Genomic DNA, 26,470 nt, shown 5'->3' with positions numbered 1-26,470 from the left:
TGGATCGGTTAATTCTAAACATGGACGCCCTTGTCGCAGCGATCCATTGGTTTTAACACGTTTTTTTTCTTTTCTTGTCATAAATAATTTTAAACAGGAAGAAGTAGGAGGAGCCGCATGGCTGAGTGCTTGCAAAAACCAGGACAAAGCCCGTCGCTTCTAGGGGTGAAAGGGACTTTTGGCGCGCACTGCCACGTCGCTACAGACGTTGGCAATACCGCATGTGAAAGCAATTACAGGTGCGCCGACGACTATTCTAAAACTTGCCTGGGAAAATCTGGGGCTATCACCAACAGGATCCAGGTACATGCTGGGTACATGCTGCAACATTTCAGTGACATTTCTGCAGAGACTAATGGCCCATTGGATTAACACAGCAGGGGTCCCTGGCAGTCCCATTCAGTTTGAATGGGAGTGCCAGGGACCCACGCTGTGTTAATCCAATGGGCCATTAGTCTGTCTGCAGAAATGTCACTGAAATGTTGCAGCATGTACCCAGCATGTTCCTGGATCCTGTTGGTGATTGCCCCAGATTTGTTTTAGAATACTCGTCGTCGCTACAGTATCTGCTTCTCTGCCATTTGTAAGATGTTTTATAAGTTGATATACGTTCAAAAATCTCTTCCGTGTCCCGATCAGGGAATGTACAAATCATATTTCTTTCATTAGGGCACATTAATGGCAACTAATGGAAGAACAGATGTGGCAATGAATTGTATGAAAATCTTTAACCGAATGTTTTTCATCCAGATCTTCTCCACCTCACTGTACCGTTTGTCAGGTACTTATTTAAATCACACGAACAAAAAGAATTCGCCAAAAATATGGTTTCCCTTCCCCCATTATTCTGTATATCTGGATTCCTTTCTGAGTGTCCATAGATGGGGAAGACACTTGTTTGTAATCTGCCATTGTCTGCATTACAGTGTGAGTGATTAGCTATGGATGCTGCTATATTTTACTGACGTTTTACCAAACAAATGCATTCGTACGGCAATGAAAATCCTGCAAAACGTTCTGGGAAAAACCTGCTGGCATAAACACCCAACTAATTGTGGGATTTCCAGGTCTCGTTACATCAATGTTACGTCCATGTTTCTGTTATAAAGCTGTATGTATATGTGCTGTATGTTAGATAACTATAGCATCTTGCAGTGGCGTGTCTCCAATGCCGTAAGTGCTATGTCCCCAAGTAGCGGCTATAAGGAGATCCAACAGATCGTTACCTCCTTCTGTTTACTGAGAGAGTGCACACAGCAGCTTGTGGGACAGGTAGAAACTGCTTAAGTGTGAAACCTGCCTGGAGCTATGTCTGTTACACTGCCCATCTAATGGGCATACCAAAGGAAGGGATGCTAAATTTAATAGGGGGTAGAAACGGCACCAGGAGAGATCAATCTTGCTGGGGAGAGTTGTTATTGCAGATGCCACAATTCAACATAGTGCACTGCAGGGGAGGGCTGAACGGCTCCACTGGGAGAGAGCCTATAACCTTGAGACTGGGAAAGGCGTGCACATTGCTTTGCAAAAAGATCCTTTAAGCACTATGGGGCAGAGAGGTAGAGTCTAAATGGCTTGGCAAGGAGAGAGGCATACAGTAGGAACATTAAAGACATGAGGGAACATCTGAGGGATGCAAGAAGACATAGAGGTGGCACATTGGGTCAACTAGACTTGGTAGTGCTGGGGTCAGGAAGCATTTTTAAGCTGAGCTTTGATCCCAATATGAGTAATATGGCAGATGGAAGAAACATAGCTTGGGGGATAGCTTTTTCATTCAGCTGAGAAATAGCCACCTGGGATTTTATAGGCAGAGACCCGGCGTTACCGGATTCGCCTCGTGCAGCAGGGCAGGTGGAAAGCATAGGCTGGGAAGTACTCCCCTAAACCCCAAAACCTAGAAGTAGAACAACAATGTCTATTTTTAAGAGGCCTTGAAGGATGTAAATTGTAGGATGGGAAGGAAAAAGCAGTTTGTACAGAATACAAAAAAAGAATATTTATTGGATTAAGATACAGTAAACTGGCATCTCGCTGTGTGTGTATATATGTAAAATGTGTGTAGACACCAGGTACTCCCAGGACCAACAGATTATATATATATATATATATACACACATACACACACACCACACTTATTAAGGTTATGGTGGGTAAAAAAAGTGACAAAAACCCTCCACAGTAAAGCATATAGCAACTGTAAATATTCCTGTATGTTCATTTGCATGTCTTAGACAGGTCGCAACCCTGTCTTTCACCATTATCGCCCAGCATACAGCGCTTCCACTGCAGCAAGGGATTCTGGGAAATTACATTGTCACTTTTTTATATGTTATATGCTTTACTGTGGAGGGTTTTTGTCACTTTTTTTTTTACCCACATAACCTTAATAAGTGTGGTGAATACCTACTCTTAATCTCAAACCAGCAGAGCCAGCAACCAACCTCCCACTGATGATACCCATCAAGGTTGAAACATGTCTGTGAGGGGGTTTACTGGCTGTGCATCTTACTGTACCCCAGCCTTTGCTTAAAAGCTGTATTTAAAGCAGCATACATTGGCTTAAGGGTTGCTCTGTAATAGGAGCTTGAGATAAAAGGTGGCACTGTGTGCTCATTTGCATGTCATGTCCCAGAATCCCTTGCTGCAGTGGAAGTGCTGTGTGCTGGGTGATAATGGTGAAAGGCAGGGTTGCAGACCTGTCTAAGACATGCAAATGAGCATTCAGGAATATTTACAGTAGATATATGCTTTTATTCATACAGGTTCGATGATTCAGGCCTTTCTGGGACACACACACACTATATATATATATTATATATAACACAGATTGATAGATAACACACACTTGCATTGGAAGCAGAAATTGCCAACTAATAAACATTCAATCCTAGAGAGGGCTGCACTGATCTGCGCATTTTTCCGATATGATGTATATGCAAACTCGGATAAAATTACCAGGATGTTGTGAAAATATAGAACAGATTTTACTAGGAGAGCTGAAACGCAGGCAATGCTCCCTATCTCATTTTAATTTGATTTCTATCCACGTCACGGTTGCCAGCACAATACTGCGCCTGTATGGAAAGCTCAACAAATTAGGGAAGTAAACTAATCCCACCTCCAACGGGAGAAACATATTTCAGTCTGTGTTTGTGCTAAATTTATGTGCTGGGAACAAACAGCAACGTCAGGGTCTGACAACTTCTGCTGGTGATTTATTAGTTCATGATCTCATTGCAAATCCACTTTAATGAAACCTTGGTCTCTTCTCAAATATTGACATAAAATATGAATTCGGTTTTGAGCATTAAAACAGCCGGTATTGTCCTGCAGCAGAATGATTCAATGATCTGTTCCAGATAGACTCGCACAGTAGGACATTGCTCTGGGTTGTTTCAACAGTGTACGCCCAACATGAACATACGTGGTGGCACGAGTTGTGCTAAAGCAGGAAGGCCCGCTCCAGTCCTCAAGGGCCACCAACAGGTCAGGTTTTCAGGCTATCCCTGCTTCAGCACAGGTGGCCATCTGTGCTGAAGCAGGGATATCCTGGAAGCCTGAACTGTTGGTGGCCCTTGAAGACTGGAGTTGGCCACTCTGGTGCTAGAGAACTCTAATAGTTCCCAGCCACGCGCCCAGTGGAACAGACACCTATTATTCATACAGTGACTAACGTCTATGAACTGCTGCTTTATTCTTCATCATAACAGCGCACTTAATGTTATCTTGTTGTGTAAGCAGTGTCTGATGTGTTGTTAGCAAGTTGTTTAACATCATTTAGTAACCCACATTGAGCTACTAATAGGGGCTATTAAAGAAAGTCATTATCAAGCGCCTTTATGTTTCATAACAGCAGCCCTATTCTACACCAAAACCAACCCATTCATCTCCAGAACATCCGCTGCATAATATTATATAAGATGAGAATTGTGGTCTGAATCATGGTTTTTTTCGTAGGCAACAAACGACATAGAAGCCACGTCTCCCCTATGTGTTTGTAGTCGGTATTATAACACAGCTGCTGTCAGTGTTAACCCCATCACTGCCGGAGTTTCTGCAGCGCATTGCAGCCTCTCTGGCTCTGACCCAGTGTATTGCAGCCTCTCCGGCTCTGACCCAGTGCATTGCAGCCTCTCCGGCTCTGACCCAGTGCATTGCAGCCTCTCCGACTCTGACCCAGTGCATTGCAGCCTCTCCAGCTCTGACCCAGTGCATTGCAGCACTGTGTTACACCTGTAGACGCCATCCGTTATGAAGCTCAGCTTTGTTGAGAGTCCAGGCCTAGATTTTGCCAATGCTGATTCAAATTGGATTAGCCAGGATGGAGGGGAAAAAATCTCTGCTGTCAAAACGGTGACCTTTTGTCACAAAAAAAATAATGAAGAAAACACATACGCACACAGATAGCCGGACATAGGTTTGGAAATCTGCTTATCTTCGTCAACTGGGTTTAATGACATGCGATTTATGCTCTTTGTAACACTCCTGTTTGAGATCATTTGTTAACAATATTCCCAGCAGTTTGAGCTGCAAACTGTAGCAATAGATGTTACCTTGGTAATATCAGGATACATTGTAGCTGCTGAGTTACACTGACTGAAGGATTGATTGAAACTGAAAGGCGGCCATTATGTTAGACACACAATAAGATTTTTTACAGATTTATGACAGGAGCAGCAAACAGTTTCCATCTTAAGCCACGGTTATAGTGAGCGTGACAGCAACAAAATGCAGCAGCTCTATCGGGCCGGCCATAGTGCGTACGATGTAGAGCGACAGACTTTGAAAAATGGCGAACCAGCCTCACGACCACGCCTCCCCATCGTCTCCATCCTAAAGTGCACACACCGCTCGGGCGACAGGCGCACGCGACGCCATGCGCTCCCCCACTATAATCGCTGCCTTAGGTAAGAATGTAGGATTGTACATTGTCACATGCTTTACATAATAAAGGGGAAAAGGGGGGGTGGGTGGGGTGCAGTTTTGATGTTTTCATTTGTTGAAGGTGCTACCCTCCTGCAAATTGACATTGAGGAAAAAAACATTGTATGAGTAAAGGGTTTACAATTATTACACAATATAAATCCATATGCCAGCTCGCTGTGACTGTGGGGAAATGACTATGTGCCTCAGACACGACAGATTAAATGTGACTTCCATAGAATAGGAATTAGTCGTTTCTGCAAATTCTATTAGGTGGATTGCCAAGTACGCCTTGAGTAACAGGCACGGGACTATGAGGAGCCGAAGTGTATCTAGTTATAAGGCTCAAAACTATTGGCAGAAATAAATGATAAAAATAGCAGCATATTTACTGGAGTGCAGTTTCTTTGAATAATGATGAGCAGAGACTCCTCTTCCTAAATGTTACTTTAATGCCTGAAGCACTTATTCCCATGATCTGTTATTTGTATTATTTGTTATTTATATGATTGTCACGTGTATTACTAATGTAAAACGCTATGTACACTAATGGCGCTATATAAAGACACGCATACATGAGAAAGGTAAGGTGTAAAAAAATATACATGCATAAAAATATATATATTTTAAATATATATGTACACACACGTATATAATATTTATGATATATATGCATGTATGATACTGTATGTAATTATATCATTAATGTAACGCTCCCTGTCCGGCTATAAGGGCGTTTACATAGATGTCTGTGCTGTTGGCCACTCAGGGTGCATTACCTTGGTCAGAGGCACAGATCCGCGCAGGCTGATGGTGATGATGGGTGCGAGGTACAACTCTTCCTCAGATGCATCATTCCAATCCTGGGAAGGCACATGGCTTTAACATGACATGGGTTTCTTTCATTCAGGTCATGGTGAAACAATGCTTTGTGTAATTTTCTCAATCCCTACCTTTCCAGGGGATCCCCTTCCTCATTGTGGTAGGATAGGGGGTTATTACTCTGTATCCTACCCTGCTCACCTCACATACAGTCCTCTGGTACTGAGTTAGCAGGTGGCGATTCTTCATACTTGCGCAGCACGTGATTGTCTCAGGATCCTAATTAAGGTCATGTGTCATAACTCCTGATGTTCCTGGCTTCAGGTTAGTCCTAGGGCCACAGATAGGGCAACCCCTAAACCACACTGATCTCCCCTGTGGAAACATGAACTTCTCCAGCTTCCTTTACTAGAGGCCTTACTTTAATGGACACTTACCTGCTCTTGAAAACAATAAAGGGATTCCTACCCCAATTTAACTATGTACAGTTGAGAACCTTCCCTGATCTCTTCTCCCAGGATCTGACTGTTGGAATCCTTCTGCTCTCCTATTCATCACCTCCCCCTCACCCCCTGTCTCTGGGCAGAAAAGGGGCGGAGCTAAGCCTCTGCCTGGTCATTGGTGAACCCCTTTCCTAGAGGGGCAAGTGTTTAGTACTGAACTCCTTTTAACCCATATAGTAACCCCGACATGGGGGGAGGGAGGGGTGTTGCTTTAAGTATGTACAAAATGTTAATTTCTCCTATGCTAGTCTTTGGACTACGTACGTACAGCTTTAACTACTAATTCAAAATAGAAGCAAGTGAAAGTCTGTAATTGGAATATCTGTGGTTACCAATCCACCACTTTAGCCGCATAGCTGTTATATAATGTTAAAAGATATGGTTTGCTGAAATGGCCCTCACATAAAGACAAAAAAAAGTCAAACATTGAATTATAGTTTGCTCAAACGTACAGTATCATAGATAATTACATGTAGTACTGCTTCCCCCCTCCCAGTGGGAGATGTACAGCTTCTGCTACCTGTGTGTGGTGTGGATACCTGTTAGGACCAGGAGAGCTGAGTTGAATCTGCGATGGTATGGAGATCAGGGCAGGCTTAGTTAGTTCTGTAATTCGTCTCACTGGTGTTAGCGCCTCCAGCCGTAGTGGGTTTCAGGGTGTCCAGAAGTCAGCTCCCACTATTGCATACGTCCCCCTCTGACCAACGACTGATACTTAGACAGGAGTGTTAACAAGGGTCTTTATTGTATGGCATGCATCCACTGCAGGGACAGGCTTTGTGTCCTAGGCAGCCCCTTATGTATAGTTTTATTTAATATATAAGGTAATAGTTACTACACCACACACATTGCGGTTAGCGCTACCTGTTTTGTTGTTTATATGCATCCACTGCAGATCTTCCTCACAGCGATGCAGAGTCTCAGAGGTCCCAAACCTCTGGATGTGATGGCCCCTGGTCTTACAGGGCCTCTGTGGCTGAATCTGATGTTCCCTCAGTCAAAGGCTGAGGGTGAGCACACTCATCCCGCCATGGGAGAGACTCACAGCTCTCTGCTTCCTCTCTCCTCCAGAGCAGGGACAGGACTTATCTTAAATTTGGCATTCCCCTAGTTATGACAGAGGGGGCGGACTCATGGTCTATACCTATCCCTGATGGGCTTACACAGGCCATGAGTCACCACCTTACTCCTGTCCATCATAGAGGAGGATGGGTAGGGGTCACAAGCCCACAGATTAACTCCTTACAGCCTGCAGCTAGTAGGACTTAAATAACAGGGTGGGGAAGATAGGCAGAAAAGACACCTTGTTACACTCTCCCCTGGGTAAAACCCCCAACGTTCTCGCTTGGGACCAAATTTGATGCACCATCTGTCAGTCCAAGACCTGAAAGATAACACAAAATTACACATAACCATACAAATAATCTAACTCTCCCACTGACTACAGTGACGATACACATTATTATCCTTAACTGACAGAGTGTAGAAACTATTTATAATACCTGAGATACGGCTTCTTAATAGGCCGTCCCTCTGAGTCCTTCACCCAAACAGAATATACCTTAGGGGCACCCGCTTGTTGGCGAACTTCCACTCTGTTAATATATATACATGTCCCTATGAGCCATTCCCCCATGATAGAACAAATATTAGAGTCAGTCACGAATTCCGCATAAGTGGTCTTGACTTGGAGATAATCAGTGACCGCTAGTTTGAGCCACTCATGCCGATGATCCTCTATCTCCTGCATTATAGGCTCCGGGACATAGGGGAAATTATAAGCGTGGGACTGCCGGTATCTATTTCTTATGGCTCGGTCAGCTTGGCTAAGTCTTAGAACCTTACGACTAGCTCCCTGGCCAGGTAGTACCCAGAACCCTGGATCAGTAGGGTCTGCCTCTTGTGACACTATAGAGGGGACCTTAGGTGTTCTAACACCCAGACTAATTTCTCCCTCTCTCATATGAAGAGCCTCAGACGATTCTTCTGGAGAGAAGGCACCTTCTTCCCACCAGTGGTCCACTATTGAGCCACTCACTAGCACAAACCTAGTGTATTTGATCTCCATGGCATAACCCTGACAAATGGGGAACCACCATTTATGGTCTTCCCTGGACAATAATTTAGGTTTAGGGACAAACGGTCGATTACTGAGGCCTACTTGGGATGATACCCCAGAGGTATCAGATAATTGGGAGGTGGACCTAGAGGAATCCCTATATGACCCAAACGATCCTCTAGATGAGGGTCTTTTGTTACTGCTAGATATCATAGGCACAGTACATTCAGACTCATCAGTATCACTATCCCCCCTTCCATAGGACCAATCCCTCATATCAGGGGACAACCCAGGGCACACTATGTCACTGTGGAATGCAGACAATACAAACGTGGATGCGACAGGGTTTACAGAAATGCACCCGCTTACACCAGGTGTAGCGATAGGGCACATAGCCTCCTCTGGAACAGATGTCTCTGGGGACAGAACAAGGACTGCACTGGCAGCAGTACTAGGAGCAGGTATATAAAAAGTAGGCCTAATGCAACCTTTAACTGAAGATAGCGGAGCAACCTCCGAAACACGATGTCCATAACCGGGGCATTGTACCACAAAAAAGGGGCTCCAGGCGGTAAGAGTTCCGACTCCACCACTGTGGGGGTCAGCGGTGGGTCAGAAACAATAGAGACTGCTACAGACGCCATATTTGTGACGTCAATGTCCTACGACAGTCTCGCGAGAGCACTTGTCTGGCCCAAATTCAATGACTCCAGTGAGTCTGTCACTTCCAGTTTAACCGGAAGTAGGTCACGGGCCACTCTCCAAACAGGGCTCCGCCTGGTGACTCCGCATCGGTGTAGGCCACACCAGACTCCTGTTGGAGGGAAAGAGGGGAAGTCTCACCCATCCACAGGTAAGGGACGTCATCTGCTTCCACAGGTTCCGTGACCAGTATAGTCTTTACAGCGACTCCTTCCCTCTCTGGCAAAAGATCAGCAATAGCACCGACGTCATCGGGGATCGCGGAGCTTCTAGAACGTTTGGCTACGGGATGGACGCGGTGGGACTGGAACTCCTCTTAGGCGGCAGGTAAGGTGTGGGCTCTTCTCCACAGCTTCCGCCCGGTAGAGGTCATCTTCTTCCTCGGGTGGGGACTCCTCCGCCAGGATGCGATGCCGGGGCAAACCAGTCGCCCGGGTGACCACACGTATGGAGCTACCTTGTTCCCCGGTCACCTGGGGACTCACACCCGACACCCCTGGGGGCAGTCAACTCACCCTCTGGGATGTCGGTAGGTACGGATCCCAAGCCTGGGACCGTTTGTACCATCATAGTAGACTGGACCATCAGTTGTAGGGCAGATGGGCCCAAGCTGGGTCCGCGGTAGTAGCTGGAATAGTAGGTGGCACCGGAACACTTGGGCATCCGGCCACGTTGATAAGGGTGCACGGACCCACAGCTTCTGTTGCAGGGAAAACAAACGAGGCCGTGCCAGTTGGGGTAAAGACTCTTGAAGGAGGCACACATATCTCCGGTGGCACTGGGCTTGCAGGCCGCAGATAGTAAGTGCCACAGTGTTGACACCGCACTTCTAGGCTCCTCTCTATTAGTCACTTCTCTGCATGCCACACTAAAACTCCTCTCTTCTCTCTATGCCATACTAAGACTCCCCTCTTCTCTCTATGCCACACTAAGACTCTCTGTTCTCTCCATGCCACACTGACCCCCCTTTTCTCTCCATGCCACACTAAGAAGACTCCCCGGTTCTCTCTATGCCACACTAAGACTCCCCTAGTCTCTCCATGCCAGGCACTGTTGGAAATAATTACAATGTTTAATGTTGCTTTATGCTACAAGATATGTTAGGGCTTCGTTCTTAGAGCGACATAGTCCTCCAGACACTTGATTCCCTAACCTTTATGAGAACTGGTGGTTTATTCTGAGCCAAACTACATTCCCCCAACCTCCTTGGACCCCCCCCCCCCAGAAATTATTACCTTGTCTGGGAGATAGCCATTGAGAGATGATATTGTGGCTTTCTACTGGGTAACCCTCTGGCCATATACATTTTCTCCCATTACAATTTCAGCAAAATGAAAAAACAAAACTGTAAAGATCTAGGGAGCAGGAGGTCAGAGTAGTATAGATCTATTTTTTATACAATGTAAAAGAGGAAATGCCTTTATCACCACAACTTGAAGCCAAGAGTACAGAGGTAATAACTAACATTTATGACAGGCTGAAGGTGAATTTTAAATAGTCTTCTGAAATCAACAGGTTGACTCTAAATTAAGATAAGATCACGTATTTCCTTTTTTCTCAAAATATTTAATCTACATGAAAAATAAAATCAGGAAAATGTGTTTTTCGCGATAGACGTAGTCTGACTTCCATTTTCTGGAACCACGTGGGGTGCTAGGGGGGGGGGGTTCAGGGAAGGGGGAGGAAAGGGGTGAAAAGGCAGCAGCTGGGGGCATGTTTGGAAGTCTGATTTCCTAGGCAATCCCCAGCTGCGGAAACAGGGAGGAAGAGGGGCTACATCTGTTAGAACAAATTCTCCTATGTGATGCACTGGGCTTTGTGAAGCTGTGAGACATATTGTAACTGATGTATGAGGATAATGCACTTGACTTTCTGAGATATTATTTAATGTTATTTGTTGTAATTACAGCTCCCTTGAAAAAATGAATTAATCATCATTTTATCAGTAGTAGATCTATAGTCCACTTAGCAAGGCTTGCAAAGGCCTTGCTTCAAAGTAGCAGCCCAAGCTGCTGTTTTAATTTTTTCCCTTTAATTTGTGCATCAATACAATCCACACAATAAGTAATTAGCTTACTTGCGGATCGATCCATTCTCCTGTGCACGATCGGCGACGATTCGGCTCGAGGGTTCACTAAATGGCCGTCAGTGCAGCAGAAGAGGACCAAAGAAGTTCTGTGGGGAAGATCATGTGATCAGGTAGTCACTAGATACAATTGGTGCACTGCTAGAGAGAGGGCAGGGCTCAAAAAGGGGTGTGCCAGAGTCTGTTTCAGAAGAGGAAGGGGATGTGACGCTGTAAATGATTGCTTTGGAAAAAAAAAATGCTTGTTGTATTATAATACATTAAAAATGTCATCAAGATGTGTGTTTTTTAAATAAAATGCTACAAGTATTTTCTCATAATACATAACTAATTTATTTAAAAAAACACACACGTAGGATATTACTTGGTCTGCAGCTTTAATATGCTTTTGAGATGTCACGTGTCGTTTTAAATGCAACATGGCTCTTTGGTGGATATTTTGCTCTCGGGTAAACTGAAAGGGCCGTGTTTACTGAGCTGTGCTATCCCATTAGACGCCTTACGGCATTGGACGACCCCTTAATGCACAGTCAAGTGAATAGGCGTTTTCGGGTTTCAGAAGGTGTGCTGTGACACACCTGTCCTTTATTTGATCTGGTTAGGAGTGTGAGCGAGGAGCACCCTAATAACAAAGTGGGGTTTAAGCAGCTTCTTATGCTTTGTTCCTGAATCTGCAGCCCCCTTTAAATAGACACCTCCTTGAATTGATTAGGGTGTGAAGTGTAGTACTGACAACTGAAAAGTTTGCACACATGGTTGTTTGGTGGCAGTGGAGGGGAATAAAGTTGTGTTACCGGTGTTCCCCCAACCGGCGGGAGATCTCAGTATTACACGGTGTTGTGGTGCTCACCTGCAGGTATACAGAAGGCCCTGAGCTTTCGCCGGTGTAAGTCGGGGAATCAACAGGTGTCGTGGAACAGGATTTTACATTTCTCTGTCTCCCTTTGCAGCTAATGGGATTCATTTCTCCCTAGTTTAGCTGCCAGCTATTTTCCCTGTCCCAGCAGCTAGCTGCATGTGAAAAGGCAACATTATTGTTACATGTTGTTTACACAGCCTGTGTTGGTTGCCTGCAATCTCCTATTCTCCCAGCTGAGAATGGGCTATTCCTACCCCCCTGTCCTTGCTGACAGTTAGTATAGTCTCACGTCACTTCTAGTGTGACCCTTGCCCCTCACTTCCTTTTCACCCTGGACTCTAAGTGAGTACCTGCTTGCTATTTACCCCAGCAAGGCCTTTCTGTTCTACACTGCACTTCAGGGAGAGAAGCACTCACTACATCTGCAAGTACCTTCCTTCCTGTGATTTCCCTCAATAAAACTAAGAAAGACAAAAGGACTTGTTGTGCTTTGGAAGAGGGAAGGCATGAGTTAAGCTAACTGGAATTATTCATACATCATTCGTGACCCTGGTTCCAGGATAACAGGCCAGGCTTTTGGGATCAGGAGTTCTCATCGTCTATGGTACAGCGCCTCCATTCCCACAGGGCCTATCGCAGATAGGAGCATGTCCCTGTGGAAAACATCTCGCCCTCCCCCCGACAGACCGCAGCCTCCGGCAGGAGTATAAAAACAGGAACTCACGCGTTATTCAGCGCAGCAATAGATTACAGCATTTTTCATCCCCACAACATCTCTTTCTTCTGGTCCCTGGACTCAACCTCAGGGCTTTAGGCCCCAAAGGTCTATCCCAATCTCCCACACTCCCTGGTGGAGCATGAGGTATCTGCTTCCACTCCCCTGCGGGAGGGAAGGCCTGGAACCAGGTCCCTGGTCCAGGATAGAACTGAACACACACACCCCAGGAGGGTAGAACAGAGACTACATTTGGCTGCAGCTCCTTTTTGTTACCAGGGGAGGGGCCCCAGGTCTCAGCCCCATATGGGTGGCACCTAGGCCTTGGGCACTCCCACCCTGTCACTCAAAGGAGCTGTTTACTGCACCAGGGCATAGATTTAACCCTAACACTGCCTGCGCTGGTACCAGGGCTTACGTGTTAGGCCGGGAAATTAGTAGCCCAGGGGGTTACCTGGCTACAGTTGCCAAATAAGAGAAGATGGGGAGAGTCCACTTAAAAAGTGTGGGCATGGGGCTGGAAAGTCAAACAGGTGACCATTAGGCATATTTTTACATCTAAAATCCAACTCAGGGGCGGAACCACTCTCCAGAGCGCCTTTATGCAGAAAAAAAGGCCATCTCTCGTCTCTTTCCCCTCCCAAGGCCCTACCTGTGCAGTGGGGCCTTCTGCGGCAGGGACCCAGATTGTAGAAGTTGGACCAGACTTCCGGTGGGGCCTAACCTCTGTGTGAGGACTGCAGGGGAGGGCTCCCAGATAAGGCTCAGGTAGGGCCCTGGGGGAGGGAAGAGAGAGAGAGAGGGGGGGCCCAGCGAGCGGGTGATAGTATGGGCGGACGTAGCCATCAGGGCGTGCGTGGGTGCAGCTGAATCGGCTGCATCTATGTTAGCCCTGCCACGGCATACATTGTAACTTCATCACATCACACATTTCATGCAATCATTTACTGGGACCATCCACCTTAGCTAAGAATGTTTAGTTAAAGATTCATAGAATAAACTGCTCATTGGTTTAACGTAAAGTCAGGTGTAGATTTGTGTTCTTCGTTGCACTTTTATAACTGAATGTACAGGTTTGCTCCCAGCAGGGAGGAGAGGAAAGGAGGAAAGGAGAAAAGGATAGCGCATTGCATTGCAGCGAATTCATTTAATGGCAGTGGATAGCAGTAAAATGACAATCAAGTACACAACACTGATCTTGTAATCTTAGCCATGCAATTACAATGTAAAGGGGTAATCCACACGGGCAAGTATTATTTTATTTAACATAGCAGAGGTCTCTGGAGCTGAACCCCATTGATTTCAACTCCGGGGACCCCCTGCACCCAGAGATACCTCCGATGGGGGGTGCCAGTAACTCCTGCAAGTTTAAATCTCCCGCAGGCGTTTTGAAAAGCAGTCATACTGTAAACCCCGGCACCCACTACGGAGGTACGTATCTCCGGAAGCAAGATCCCCCCCAAAAAACAAACAACAGAAAAACGCCCGCTTGAATTGCCTCTTAACGTGTGTGTACATTTTTAAATAAAATATAATTTCCCGTTTTAGAAATAAAGGAGAAAAGCACAGACTGGACAGAATTCCTGATCCATGATTTGACCGGCTCCAGGACTGCCCCGGCAAAACTTCTTGAAGGCGTACGTATTTCACTTTGCAGTTACCGTCTGTTGTCCAAATGTTGTGTACATCATTTTCAGAGTGACGCAGATCCGTTATAAAATGTGGGGGGCTGGGCGGGGGAGGGGGGAGTATGGCATTCGGAAACTTAAAGAAATATTGCAACCATTTGACCTATGTGTCTCTAATACTGAAAAGTACGTAAGGGTTTTACAGTGAGGTGTATGAGAAATGAAATTAATTAGAGCTGCACCTTAATGTGCAGAAGACATGTGTTGGAAATCAGTTAGCATTGAAATACTGTACACAACTGGCGTCACGTGATCAGAGAGTAGCACGAACAAATAGAATAAGTGGGGGGTTTACTTACCTTGGGGAAATGGAGAGATGCATGAAGGATGCTATATAAGCGTTTTGAGTGCAGCACTGCAATGTGCTATTGCAGGGGTGCCCAACTCCAGTTTTCAAGGTGCATCAACAGGACAGGCTTTAAGGCTATCCCTGCTTAAGTAAAGGGGGTTCAATCAGTGGCTCAGTTTTGATGCTGAAAACAGGCGGCTCACTCAGTCCCAGCTTCAGCACAGGGGGTTCAATCAGTGGCTCAGTCTTTGACTGAGCCACTGATTGAACCCCCTGTGCTGAAGCTGGGACTGAGTGAGCCGCCTGTTTTCAGTATCAAAACAGCCGGTATTGTCCTGCAGCAGAATGATTCAATGATCTGTTCCAGATAGACTCGCACAGTAGGACATTGCTCTGGGTTGTTTCAACAGTGTACGCCCAACATGAACATACGTGGTGGCACGAGTTGTGCTAAAGCAGGGGTGTCCCACTCCAGTCCTCAAGGGCCACGAACAGGTCAGGTTTTCGCGCAGCACAGGTGGCTCAGTGACTGAGCCACTGATTGAGCCACCTGTGCTGAAGCAGGGATATCCTAAAAAACTGTCCTGTCGGTGGCCCTTGAGGAATGGAGTTGGCCACTCCTGTACTATTGGGCTATATGCATATTGCGTGGTTAGCTTTGCTTAACATCCAAGGGGTGTTCCAGCAAATAAAGGAGGACAGGTGTGGATGGGGGGGGGGATTTGCAGAATCTGACATTTGCTCGTGGCCCTCTTGCCGCGACCAAGTCTCCGCCAGAATTCGGCCGCAGAGGGACCCGACACCGCAGCCGCTCCAACGCTGGACGCTTAGCCGCCGACTGCTCCGCCAAGGTAAGTTTAAGGGTTAATTTAGCGGTTAGGGTAGAGGGTTAAGGATGGGAGTTTTAGGGTAGGGGATTAGGGTAAGGGGTTAAATTTAGTAGGGTAGGGATTAGGGTAAAGGGTTAAATTTAGTAGGGTAGGGATTAGGGTAAAGGGTTACATTTAGTAGGGTAGGGATTAGGGTAAAGGGTTAAATTTAGTAGGGTAGGGATTAGGGTAAAGGGTTCAATTTAGTAGGGTAGGGAATAGGGTAAAGGGTTACATTTAGTAGGGTAGGGAATAGGGTAAAGGGTTACATTTAGTAGGGTAGGGAATAGGGTAAAGGGTTACATTTAGTAGGGTAGGGATTAGGGTAAGGGGTTTTAGGGGAAGGAGGGTAGGGGGTAGCATTACTATTAGGGGTTTTAGGGTAAGGTTAAGGATTTACCTTGGCAGCAAAGCAGCCGGCGGCGAGACGTCTCGACAGCGAGGTGCGCAGCGGCCAAACGCCGGCGGCAATGTGGTTACCACCAAAGTTTCTAGCCCGGTATTTTTGAGCCACCCATTGCTCTTAGAAACAAAAAGGTCTCTCAGTACATTCGCTGTATGCAGTACTAGAGGTGAAATAAGCATGCAGAGCTTGGGATTTACACCCACAAATCACTATGTGAATACCAAATCACTTCATAAGAAAATGAATCAGTATTGGAAGCTGCTCCATGTATAAAATAGGATTTATTGAAATAAAGGTTTGGGGACAATATACACCTAAATACAGCACAGTTACAAGTGCACACCAAAACCTATCTATACTGTTCATGATTTAGGCTAATGTAAAATAAATGGAACAAATGAGGTTCACGCAACTCTGCAAGGAGGCAGCTGTGCCTCGCTCAGGGAGGAGCACAGTTTGGGGGCGCTGCTGAGAGCTGCACGGGCTGTCAGGGAAGGTATTATCGTTATCACAACTATATTTCATATAACGCTTTTCTCCAATTGGGAACCAAGGCGCCTCACAATTACGGAGTAGCGCGCGGTAAGCAGCATTGTACAGAGCGTTGTTACAGACACAGCCCCTGCCCAGATGAGCTTACAATCTCTGATTTCGGTGCCTGAGGCACAGGGAGATAAAGTGACTTGCCCCAGATCACAAGAAGCTGACATCGGGAATTGAACCAACATCCCCGTTTCAATCTCAGTGTTGTTGTTTACAGAGTCTGTGTCTTTACTGGCTGAGCGGCTGCTTTAGCCCTAATTAGCATAAAGCGTTACTCATTTACTATCTGCTTCATAAATTATGCGCATACGCTACCTGTCAATAATATTTATGACGTTTTTTGGGCCATTAATCTTAATGAACTTTTTTTTGTAAAAACAGAAATATCCTTTTAGGGCATATATCCATATTTTGGTACTAAGCTTTAGCACCTCCTGTTATGGAGGCAGTAACGGGGGCGAGCCAAAGCCCTTCTGTGGGTCTCGGCCTAAGAGGTTTTGATGTTTTCCGCATTTGACGAAGAGGTTCATACAGCTTTGAGCAGGGGCAGAAAAGCAGAGAGGGAAAAAAAGTGTTTAATGTTCTTTTAAAGACTGAGAAACCCTCCGGCTGAAGACGGGAGTGCGGTTTGAGCGGCTCACAAAACAACGTCTCCATGAATAATATTTACTCGGGTTTTGAAACATAGCTATTGTTAAGCGCTGATATAATGCGCTGTGTAACCGGGGTGGAGAAGTTACGCTACCGAGCCTCCGTCCGGCCCGGACCGGCGGTTGTCAGGGAAACCGATCAGACGTTCAATGAACCCCACAATAATTGGCTCTGGGGTTATGCCGGTGTGTGAATGATGTCTGTTAAGAGTGTCAAAGGGGATCATCTGAGCTCTACGAATGGCTATTGTTAAAAGACTTGCTTTTACATTGTTACCATCGCGTTAAAATTCTATTCTACCTTCCAAGGCGCTTCCTTAGTTAATTAACCGGGCTGCTTTTAAACATGTTGAAATGTACTCGTAATCTTTCTGTCGCCTGTAACATGGAGGAGCAGCATTATTCTAGTGTTTCTGTAATTCATATTTTAGACAATCCGCAGGACTGTAGTAACTTCACTCGTAATATTGAAACTAAGGAGGAGCTGTCTTGCCCGTGCTTGGGAAGATTTATGATCCATTAATTTTAATTCATATTGCCTATTGGCCTACATGTTTTTGTTTTTTTTTACATTTTTTAAGGAGACAACGTTTCAGTAGCAACATAATAAAGTAAACTTGTTGCCCGAACCCAGCTTGTTTTGTTACTATTTTTACTTAACTTTTCTTTAAATATTTCTGTGGAGATCAGATTTACTCCCATGCGTTTTAAATAGAAATACGCAGAATTCTCAATGCCAGGGGTGGCCAATTCCAGCCCTCAAGGGCCAACAGCAGGTCAGGTATTAGGGATATCCCTGCTTCAGCGCAGGTTGCTCAGTCATTGACTAAGCCTCGGATTGAGCCTTCTGTGCTGTAGCAGGGATATCCTTAAAACCTAACCTGTTGGGACTAGAGTTGCTCTAGACAAGGGGTGCGCAAACTTTTACATTTGCACTCCCCCCCACCCCTGTCTGCGCTTCCCCCCTGTCTGCGCTCCCCCCATGTCTGCGCACCCCCCCCCCTGTCTGCTCCCCCCCCTGTCTGTGCTCTCCCCCCCTGTCTGCTCCCCCCCCGTCTGCTCCCCCCCCCTGTCTGTGCTCCCCCCCGTCTGTGCTCCCCCCCTGTCTGTGCTCCCCCCCCTGTCTGTGCTCCCCCCCCTGTCTGTGCTCCCCCCCCCTGTCTGTGCTCCCCCCCCCTGTCTGTGCCCCCCCTTGTCTGTGCTCCCCCCCCACCTGTCTGTGCTCCCCCCGTCTGTGCTCCCCCCCCTGTCTGTGCTCCCCCCCTGTCTGTGCTCACCCCCCCTGTCTGTGCTCCCCCCCCCTGTCTGTGCCCCCCCTTGTCTGTGCTCCCCCCCCACCTGTCTGTGCTCCCCCCGTCTGTGCTCCCCCCCCTGTCTGTGCTCCCCCCCTGTCTGTGCTCACCCCCCCTGTCTGTGCTCCCCCCCCCATCTGTGCTCCCCCCCCCGTCTGTGCTCCCCCCCCCCTGTCTGTGCTCCCCCCCCCCCTGTCTGTGCTCCCCCCCCCCCTGTCTGTGCTCACCCCCCCTGTCTGTGCTCCCCCCCCTATCTGTGCTCCCCCCCCTATCTGTGCTCCCCCCCCCCCCTGTCTGTGCTCCCCCCCCCCCTGTCTGTGCTCCCCCCCCCTGTCTGTGCTCCCCCCCCCCCCCTGTCTGTGCTCCCCCCCCCCCCCCTGTCTGTGCTCCCCCCCCCCCCTGTCTGTGCTCCCCCCCCCCCCCTGTCTGTGCTCCCCCCCCCCCCCTGTCTGTGCTCCCCCCCCCCCCTGTCTGTGCTCCCCCCCCCCCCCCTGTCTGTGCTCCCCCCCCCCCCCTGTCTGTGCTCCCCCCCCCCCCCTGTCTGTGCTCCCCCCCCCCCCCCTGTCTGTGCTCCCCCCCCCCCCCCCTGTCTGTGCTCCCCCCCCCCCCCTGTCTGTGCTCCCCCCCCCCCCCCTGTCTGTGCTCCCCCCCCCCCCTGTCTGTGCTCCCCCCCCCCCCCCTGTCTGTGCTCCCCCCCCCCCCCTGTCTGTGCTCCCCCCCCCCCCCTGTCTGTGCTCCCCCCCCCCCCCTGTCTGTGCTCCCCCCCCCCCCCTGTCTGTGCTCCCCCCCCCCCCCCCTGTCTGTGCTCCCCCCCCCCCCCCTGTCTGTGCTCCCCCCCCCCCCCCCTGTCTGTGCTCCCCCCCCCCCCTGTCTGTGCTTTCCCCTTGCCTGCGTCCCCCTCCTTGCCTGCTCTCGAGCCCAGCGTCTTCATGTCGGAAGAGCCGGCTGAGAGCAGGTAAGGGACGTCGCAGAAATCTCACGCCTCCCCCGGACTTCAATTTACACTGCAACCGCCCGCGCCCCCCAATTTCCGCCCCCCTGCTCTAGACAACGAGTTAGGAATCACAGGGCGTGTAGATTGCAAGCCAATTAGCAGACGTTCGCCATTATTCTGAGGCCCAGAGTTACATTGCGGTATAAGAAAATAATATTTGGCCGTCAAGTATTTCCATGAGACGATCCCTAAATAATAATGTCATGTTTGCTTTCCTTCAAACAGCCTCTCCGAGGGAAAACCCCAGTAGATCTCATTACAGTGGATTCCTTGATCGAGCTGCAAGACGCCCAGAATCCCTTTCAGTACTGGATAGTCAGTGTGATCGAGAACGTCGGGGGAAGACTGCGGCTACGCTACGTCGGGCTGGAGGAGTCGGAGTCCTGCGACCAGTGGCTATTTTACTTGGATTATAGGCTGCGGCCGGTCGGCTGGTGCCAAGAGAATCAGTACAGAATGGATCCATCCTTAGGTAGATGATAAAATGCATAAATAAATAATGTATGTCATGAATATGCCAATATACTGAAGTGGGGTCTCTATTTAATGTTTGCAGTTTTAAAGGAGCAAAACATTTGAAATCGTTTAAGTTTTAAAAGAATTAAATCAGTTCTGTAGTATTAGACAATAGTAAATACTTCAAAAATATATATATTTTCTTCAACTCTTAATGCAATTTTGATGAGTTTTGATGCATGCTTTGATTTTTTTGTAGCAGGTTTTAGCCCACCTCTCAAGCAGTGCAAGATATTTGCAACACTTTCCTGTTTGTGATCATTTGTTGCCAATGTTCCCAGCAGTTTGAGCTGCAAACTGTAACAATAGATAACGTTACCTAAGTCATCTAAGGATGCATAGTAACTGCTGAGTGACGCTGACGGATAGATTGAAACTCTAAGGCGGCTATTATGTTTGGCACAATCAGGATTTGTTTCAGATGTATAACAGAAGCACCAAACAATGGCCAGCTCTGTACATATACAAATAAGAACAAATGAATAAAGGGGAAATGCAGTATTGCTGCTTTAAATCATGTTATTTATTGATGTGCTGTAGTTGAAGTGAAACGGTTTGCGAGAATAAATAACAGTTTCTTAATGCTACAATCTGACTAATAAATATGTATAATGGGGCAGAAGAGAGCACTTGCGTTGTCCAAGGCAGGGGGGCTCAACTCCAGACCTCAAGACCCCCCAACAGGTCAGGTTTTCAGGATATCCCAGCTTCAGCACAGGTGGCTCAATCAAAGTCTCAGTCGACAATTGAGTCACCTGTGCTGAAGCAGGGGCTGATTGAACCACCTGTGTTGAAGCAGGGATATCCTGAAAACCTGACCTTTTGGGGGAGGGGGGGGGGGGCTTGAGGACTGGAGTTGAGCCCCCTGGTCTAAGAGGCCTGAATGATATTGAGAAGCAGTGCATTGCTGTACAGTCTGATAGCTTATTTAGCACTATTTCTATTTATTTTTCTATTGTATGCTTCTATTTTTACCAATGTACTGTACTTACTATTCCACTTCTGGGGCTCTCAGTGGGGTATATTCCTAGGGCTGTAATAGGGAAGTGGGGTATATTCCTAGGGCTGTAATAGGGAAGTGGTTTATATTCCTAGGGGTGTAATAGGGAAGTGGTTTATATTCCTAGGGGTGTAATAGGGAAGTGGTTTATATTCCTAGGGCTGTAATAGTTAAGCGCCCTATGGAAGCTAAAGATTAAGGCCCATGTTTGCTAAACTGTGCTCGGCCATGAATCACACAAGTGTTTGGGCTGAAGGTGTCGTCTGGCATAGCACCACTTAGTGAATAAGAGGCTACATATATACTTTGGGTCAGGCCATAGTGTGCGGACAGTGGGACAGCCACTCCCAGCATCTCACCACTGCCACTCCGCTTCTTCCACTCCCCCACCGATCAGCCACTGTGATATCTAGCCGCCAACTGTTTTGCCGTGAAAGTAAGCCCCTAACCTTACCCTAAAAACCCTAAACCTTAACTCCTCACCCTAACCCTTTAACCCCTTACCCTAAAACCCCTAACATAACCCCTAACCATAACTACTTATCCTATAACCCCTAACCATAACTACTTACCCTAACCCGTAAACCCCTAACCATAACTACTTACCCTATAACCCCTAACCATAACTACTTACCCTAACTCGTAAACCCCTAACCATAACTACTTACCCTAACCCGTAAACCCAAAACCATAACTACTTACCCTAACCCGTAAACCCCTTACACTATAACCACTAACTATAACCGGTTAACCCCTTACCCTATAACGCCTAACCTTAACGCCTTACCCTATATCCCCTAACCTTAACTCCTTACCCTAACCCATTAACCCCTAACCTAAACACCTTACCAGTTAACCCCTTACCTTAACCCCTTAGCCTTGAACCCCTAACCCTAATCCTTACGCCCTTTACTTAAAACCCCTAAAGTTAACAGCTCATCACTTAGCGGCGAAACGGCCGACGGTTAGCTGCCTTCGGCGGTGGCGGCTGCACGGCTTTGACAAGACGTTCCCTTCCACATAGTGTATGCCAACAACAAGGAAGCGACTTGCCACAAAATGTGTGAGGTCCGACAACCTTAGGGATTTAGCAGGCAGCAAATAAACAAAATAATATATTAGTACAAGAAAGTATTTATTTGTAGATGATCCCCCGAAAAAAAATCTGAAATAATATCCCCTATTGTTACCATCCATATGAAACAGTCTGTCAACGTTATTTATTTTTAAAAAGCTTTGTCTAAGGAAGCATTATACACATTTCTATTATTCCCACCCCTGGAGATTTAACGTATGCATCTTCATGTCATAGACATTTGTCCACTGAAGAGCATGGCAGAATGGAAATGTGCTCTGGAGAAATCTCTGGTGGATGCAGCACGATGTCCTCTTCCAGTAGAAGTTTTTAAGGTAAGACGAGTGTTTTGAACAATGCAACAAAACTCCATAACCACTTTACAAAGACATAACTCAAAAAGGAGATTCATAAGCTCGTACTGTATGCTCCAAAAAGTATAGAATAGTTTGCGGTCATTGATAAGGAGCCAAGCAAGACTTCTTGCAATTAGAGTGAGGGGAACAGAGTCATAATTACTAATAGATAGGTAGTAATCCATAAAACACTTGAATGTCTGGGAGGTGTCTGATGGCTTAGCACCATGTAGTGAATATGTCCCACTGAAGATGTTAATTTGTCCTGAGTAATTGCTCTGTCATTCTGTATTATCAGGCTTAAATGTAGCCTGTACAATGCAAATGGAAGAATCGTTTCACAAAAAGTTACATGTTTATTACATGGTTATATTTCAAATGTAGGACATTATAAAGTGATGGTGGTAGATTTAGTGAGGAGTTAGGGTGCGTTCGAAGTGTTTAATGCATTGGATAAATAGTGAACCAGGAATGAAATACAGAAGTGATTTGGGAGGCAAGACTAAGGCCAATTGAAGAAATATTACAGTAGCCATTATGGAAATAAATAGGGTAGAGAGTTTACTGTGCAGTGCAAGAGTGTGAATGCAAGACGGTTACGGAGGCTGGTGGTACTAAAAATAGAGAAGCCTCCTACATCTGCAGATAGCGGGGGAAGGTTAACATTTTGAACCCAGAACCCAGTGGTGGATTTTCCATTAGGTCCGAGATGGCCGGGCCTAGGCCGGAACACTTTGGGGGGGAATTTTGATTATTTTCCCTTTTCCCCCCCATATACCGAGTCCTCGCTTCCTTCCCCACATTGCCGGGAGAGAGTGTGGGGCCTCTGTTTAGCTCTCTTACCTTCTCCTTTGCCCCACCCACCCTCCTCCTTCCGTAGCATTGCGGTGTTAAAAGACGCTGCAACGTCACATGGTGACGCGTTGCCATGACAACGTGACATCGCATTGTAATGGAAGTGTGACGTCACGTGATGTTGCGGCATAATTTGACACCGCAGAAGGAGGCAGCCCGGGGCGGCATAAATTTAAGTACCTATGAGCTGCAAAATGATAAATAATAATAATATGTTCTTGTATGTACTGCTTTACAGAGACATTTTGCAGGCACAGGTCCCTGCCCCATGGAGCTTACAATCTATGTGTTTTGGTGACTGAGGCACAAGGAGATAAAGTGACTTGCCCAAGGTCACAAGGAGCCGACACCGGGAATTGAACCTGGCTCCTGTGCCAGTCAGTGTTGTGACTCACTGAGCCGCTCCTTCTCCCAAATCCACCACTGTCTGAAACACATCGCTCATCAGAGAGCTAGCTATAAAAAACTAAAAAAAAAAGAAAGATCTGTAATGCAACTCGTGCACCGATTTAGAATTGAAATTCCTTAGTAACAATGTGCACAAGACACTCGTGTGATAGATGCTTGTTGTGGTAATTCTTGTATTATCCCATTTTTATTGTCATTTTATTTTGATACCGTTACAAATGTTTCCACTTTGCAATGATTTGAAAACCAAACCGTAGTACTTAAATTGATACTACAGTAAATATCAAACTAGTAAATGGCATTGTGCAGCACAAAGTACTCCCATGTTCTGCCCCTGATAGAAACACCCTTCTGATTTGTTTGCTTATGGTCATTTCCACCCTATTGTTTCCATAAAGGATCACGCTGACTTAAGGAGCCATTCTTTCTGTCCCGGGATGAAGGTGGAGGCAGTGGATCCGAACGAACCTTCTCATATCCGTCCTGCAACAGTGACCAAGGTTAGTCATGTGATGTGCTGTGTGTTTACAAGGAAGTGTTCGCAGACCTTTCTCGTTGTTAGCGGAAATCATGAATTTATTATTCAACGGCATTTAAAGGAATAACAACAAATGATTGTGGTTCTGACCTTTTCTCTGGCAAAGCTGCAATATAACACACAATACAGTCCATCTGAAGGGCTAAATGCCGACATTTTTATTTCCTCATTATCTGATGAATTAAGAATAGTTTTGCTTACATGTTAATCCTGTGTAGGGGAAAGGAAGAGGTTCACCACACACCCGCATTATATGAAACCTTTTCTTTTTTTTTTTTAACATATCCTACAATTAGATGGGAATTGTCAGTGAGGTTTTTCAAATGTTGCGCCCTTAGACACTCACTTTTTTTCTGCCGCCCTCCTCCTCCAGCGTCGCAGCTTAGATCTTCTGTTTTGAGCCTAGGAGTTTGAAATGCAACAGTGATAAGGAACGAAGCTTCTGTCGGATAACAGATCAGGCTGCTTTACTCTCTATTCTGGCATCCCTCAATTTACGTGAAAATAAAATAAGATGATACTGTGATGAATTGTAACCCCGCTGTGCCAGAGAGGATCAGTATACGCAGCATTCACAAGACATTTAGCAGACATCTGCTGCAATTGCTGCCCCAATGTTTACATTTAGGTGCAATCTGATCTTTAGTGTTCATTTCTCAACTTGTATAATATTTTACAAAATGTGAATGCTTTATTTTAATAAGGATGATTTCAAGCTCTTATTTTTAGGAAATACATGCATTTGTTATTAACATTGAGAGTTTTGTAGATCCATTCATTTCCAAGGGATGATTTTTTTTTTTTTTTTTTTTTAATGGTGGTAAAATGTTTATTTTGGAGCTTGTGCTTGGAAAATGCAAGGGATTGTTACATTAGTGATTGTTTGCACTTACGATCCCACACTGTGGTCCTTTGACTGCAGAAGTATTACGCATTAGGCATACCCTCCTAATAGAAAACAAAAGACATCTTTCAGCATATGAAATTACAACTTACAGAGGCATTATTGTTCAAATAAAAAGATCTAATATACAAAGCCACATTCCCATCGAATTTCAGTAAAGATTTGTTTTACATAATTTGAACAAAAGTGTCCTTCCCCTGGTTTCTGAGATACATACTTGTTTAGTGGTTTTTGTTACTTCCTGGACGTTTAAATGATCCTCCAATAGGAAGCCACAATGTCATCCCCCTAGGGACGATGCGGCTTCCTATTGGCCCATGGGACTAGTATGATTTTGTGGCCATTTTAATTTCCCTATAGGAGAGGAAAACGCTGGCAACCAAAACTTTAAGTATCTCTGGAACCAGCGGGTTCCCAGAGCTTAAAATAATGCATTTCAGCTACAGTATGAAGGACTCTTTTTCATTTCTGTAAAAAAAAGTCATTAAAAATATTGGATAGACCGTATTGCTGCTTTAAAAAGCAGTAAAAGAAATACGTTGCACTGGTCTCTCTCGAATCGTAACACGAGTTGTTTCTAAATAACATCTGGCTTTTTATTCAGTTCTTTGGTTCAAGACAACCACACATGACATTACACATAAGTAACCCATGGCAGGATGACAAAGATATGGAGGACAAGCACAGGAAGGGTTTGAAGGGCAAAACTATTTAGCTCCCAAAAAGTCAAATGAAATTGAGACACCATCCCATTAAAATAAAACCTTGGTCTTTTGGAGGCTAAACTAAGAACACATTGCCATTATATTTAATTATCTACCAGAAGGGTGGCAAGCCATTATACATATATATATATATATATATATTTTAATGCATCTTTCTTGGGCAACCCTTCCCTTGCTGTTCCTGTATGTCTCTTAAGCTGTTCATGTTGTCACAGGTTTCTCCCAGGCAGGCATCCTGTTCTCGCCCCTCTTTTCAGGGAGGTTTTTAAACCCTTTGCTGCTTCTGCTTAATCGCCAGCACCTGTGCCTCTGGAGCCCAGAGGTGTTAATCCCTTCGACTCGGGGAAGACAATTCACTCTAATCTTTTAATGACACAAACAGTCTATTTCACCTTGTCACAATACATTAAAAAAAAAAGTGAGAATGACTGCAATGCGCAGTAAAAAAAAAAGGCTATCCGTAAAATAAAAGAACTTATCACCGGAAGTAACACCAATTGAAACTTTGTATTGAGTCTTCACATGGTTTATGCTGGGGCATTTGCAGCCATGCATTGTTTTTCGAAATGACTGCAGCCGGCCATTTTTTAATGGTTGGATATACACAGCTGTTATGTCATTGATAATGAGTGCTGTTTATTGGCTGGTCGTCTTTCTCATTTGCAGGAACAATGTCCTTCAACGATTTTA

General features: G+C 46.0%; 1 protein-coding gene across 2 annotated transcripts in view; it reads left to right on the top strand.

Moving 5' to 3' along the window:
• The window catches only part of SFMBT2 (Scm like with four mbt domains 2), a 287,695-nt gene that overhangs the window by 140,205 nt on the left and 121,020 nt on the right, over positions 1-26,470 (top strand). For both annotated transcript variants that reach the window (XM_075599415.1, XM_075599414.1), the window contains 4 exons: positions 14,221-14,309; positions 19,629-19,875; positions 22,232-22,329; positions 24,012-24,113. In XM_075599415.1, the coding sequence (XP_075455530.1) occupies positions 14,221-14,309; positions 19,629-19,875; positions 22,232-22,329; positions 24,012-24,113 (536 nt within the window). The remainder of the gene's footprint in view (positions 1-14,220; positions 14,310-19,628; positions 19,876-22,231; positions 22,330-24,011; positions 24,114-26,470) is intronic.

This window comes from Ascaphus truei, chromosome 5 (genome assembly GCF_040206685.1).
Source record: "Ascaphus truei isolate aAscTru1 chromosome 5, aAscTru1.hap1, whole genome shotgun sequence".
NCBI classification, from domain to species: domain Eukaryota; kingdom Metazoa; phylum Chordata; class Amphibia; order Anura; family Ascaphidae; genus Ascaphus; species Ascaphus truei.
Note: the sequence above shows the minus strand (reverse complement) of the source record. Positions and strands in the feature narration are given on the sequence as shown.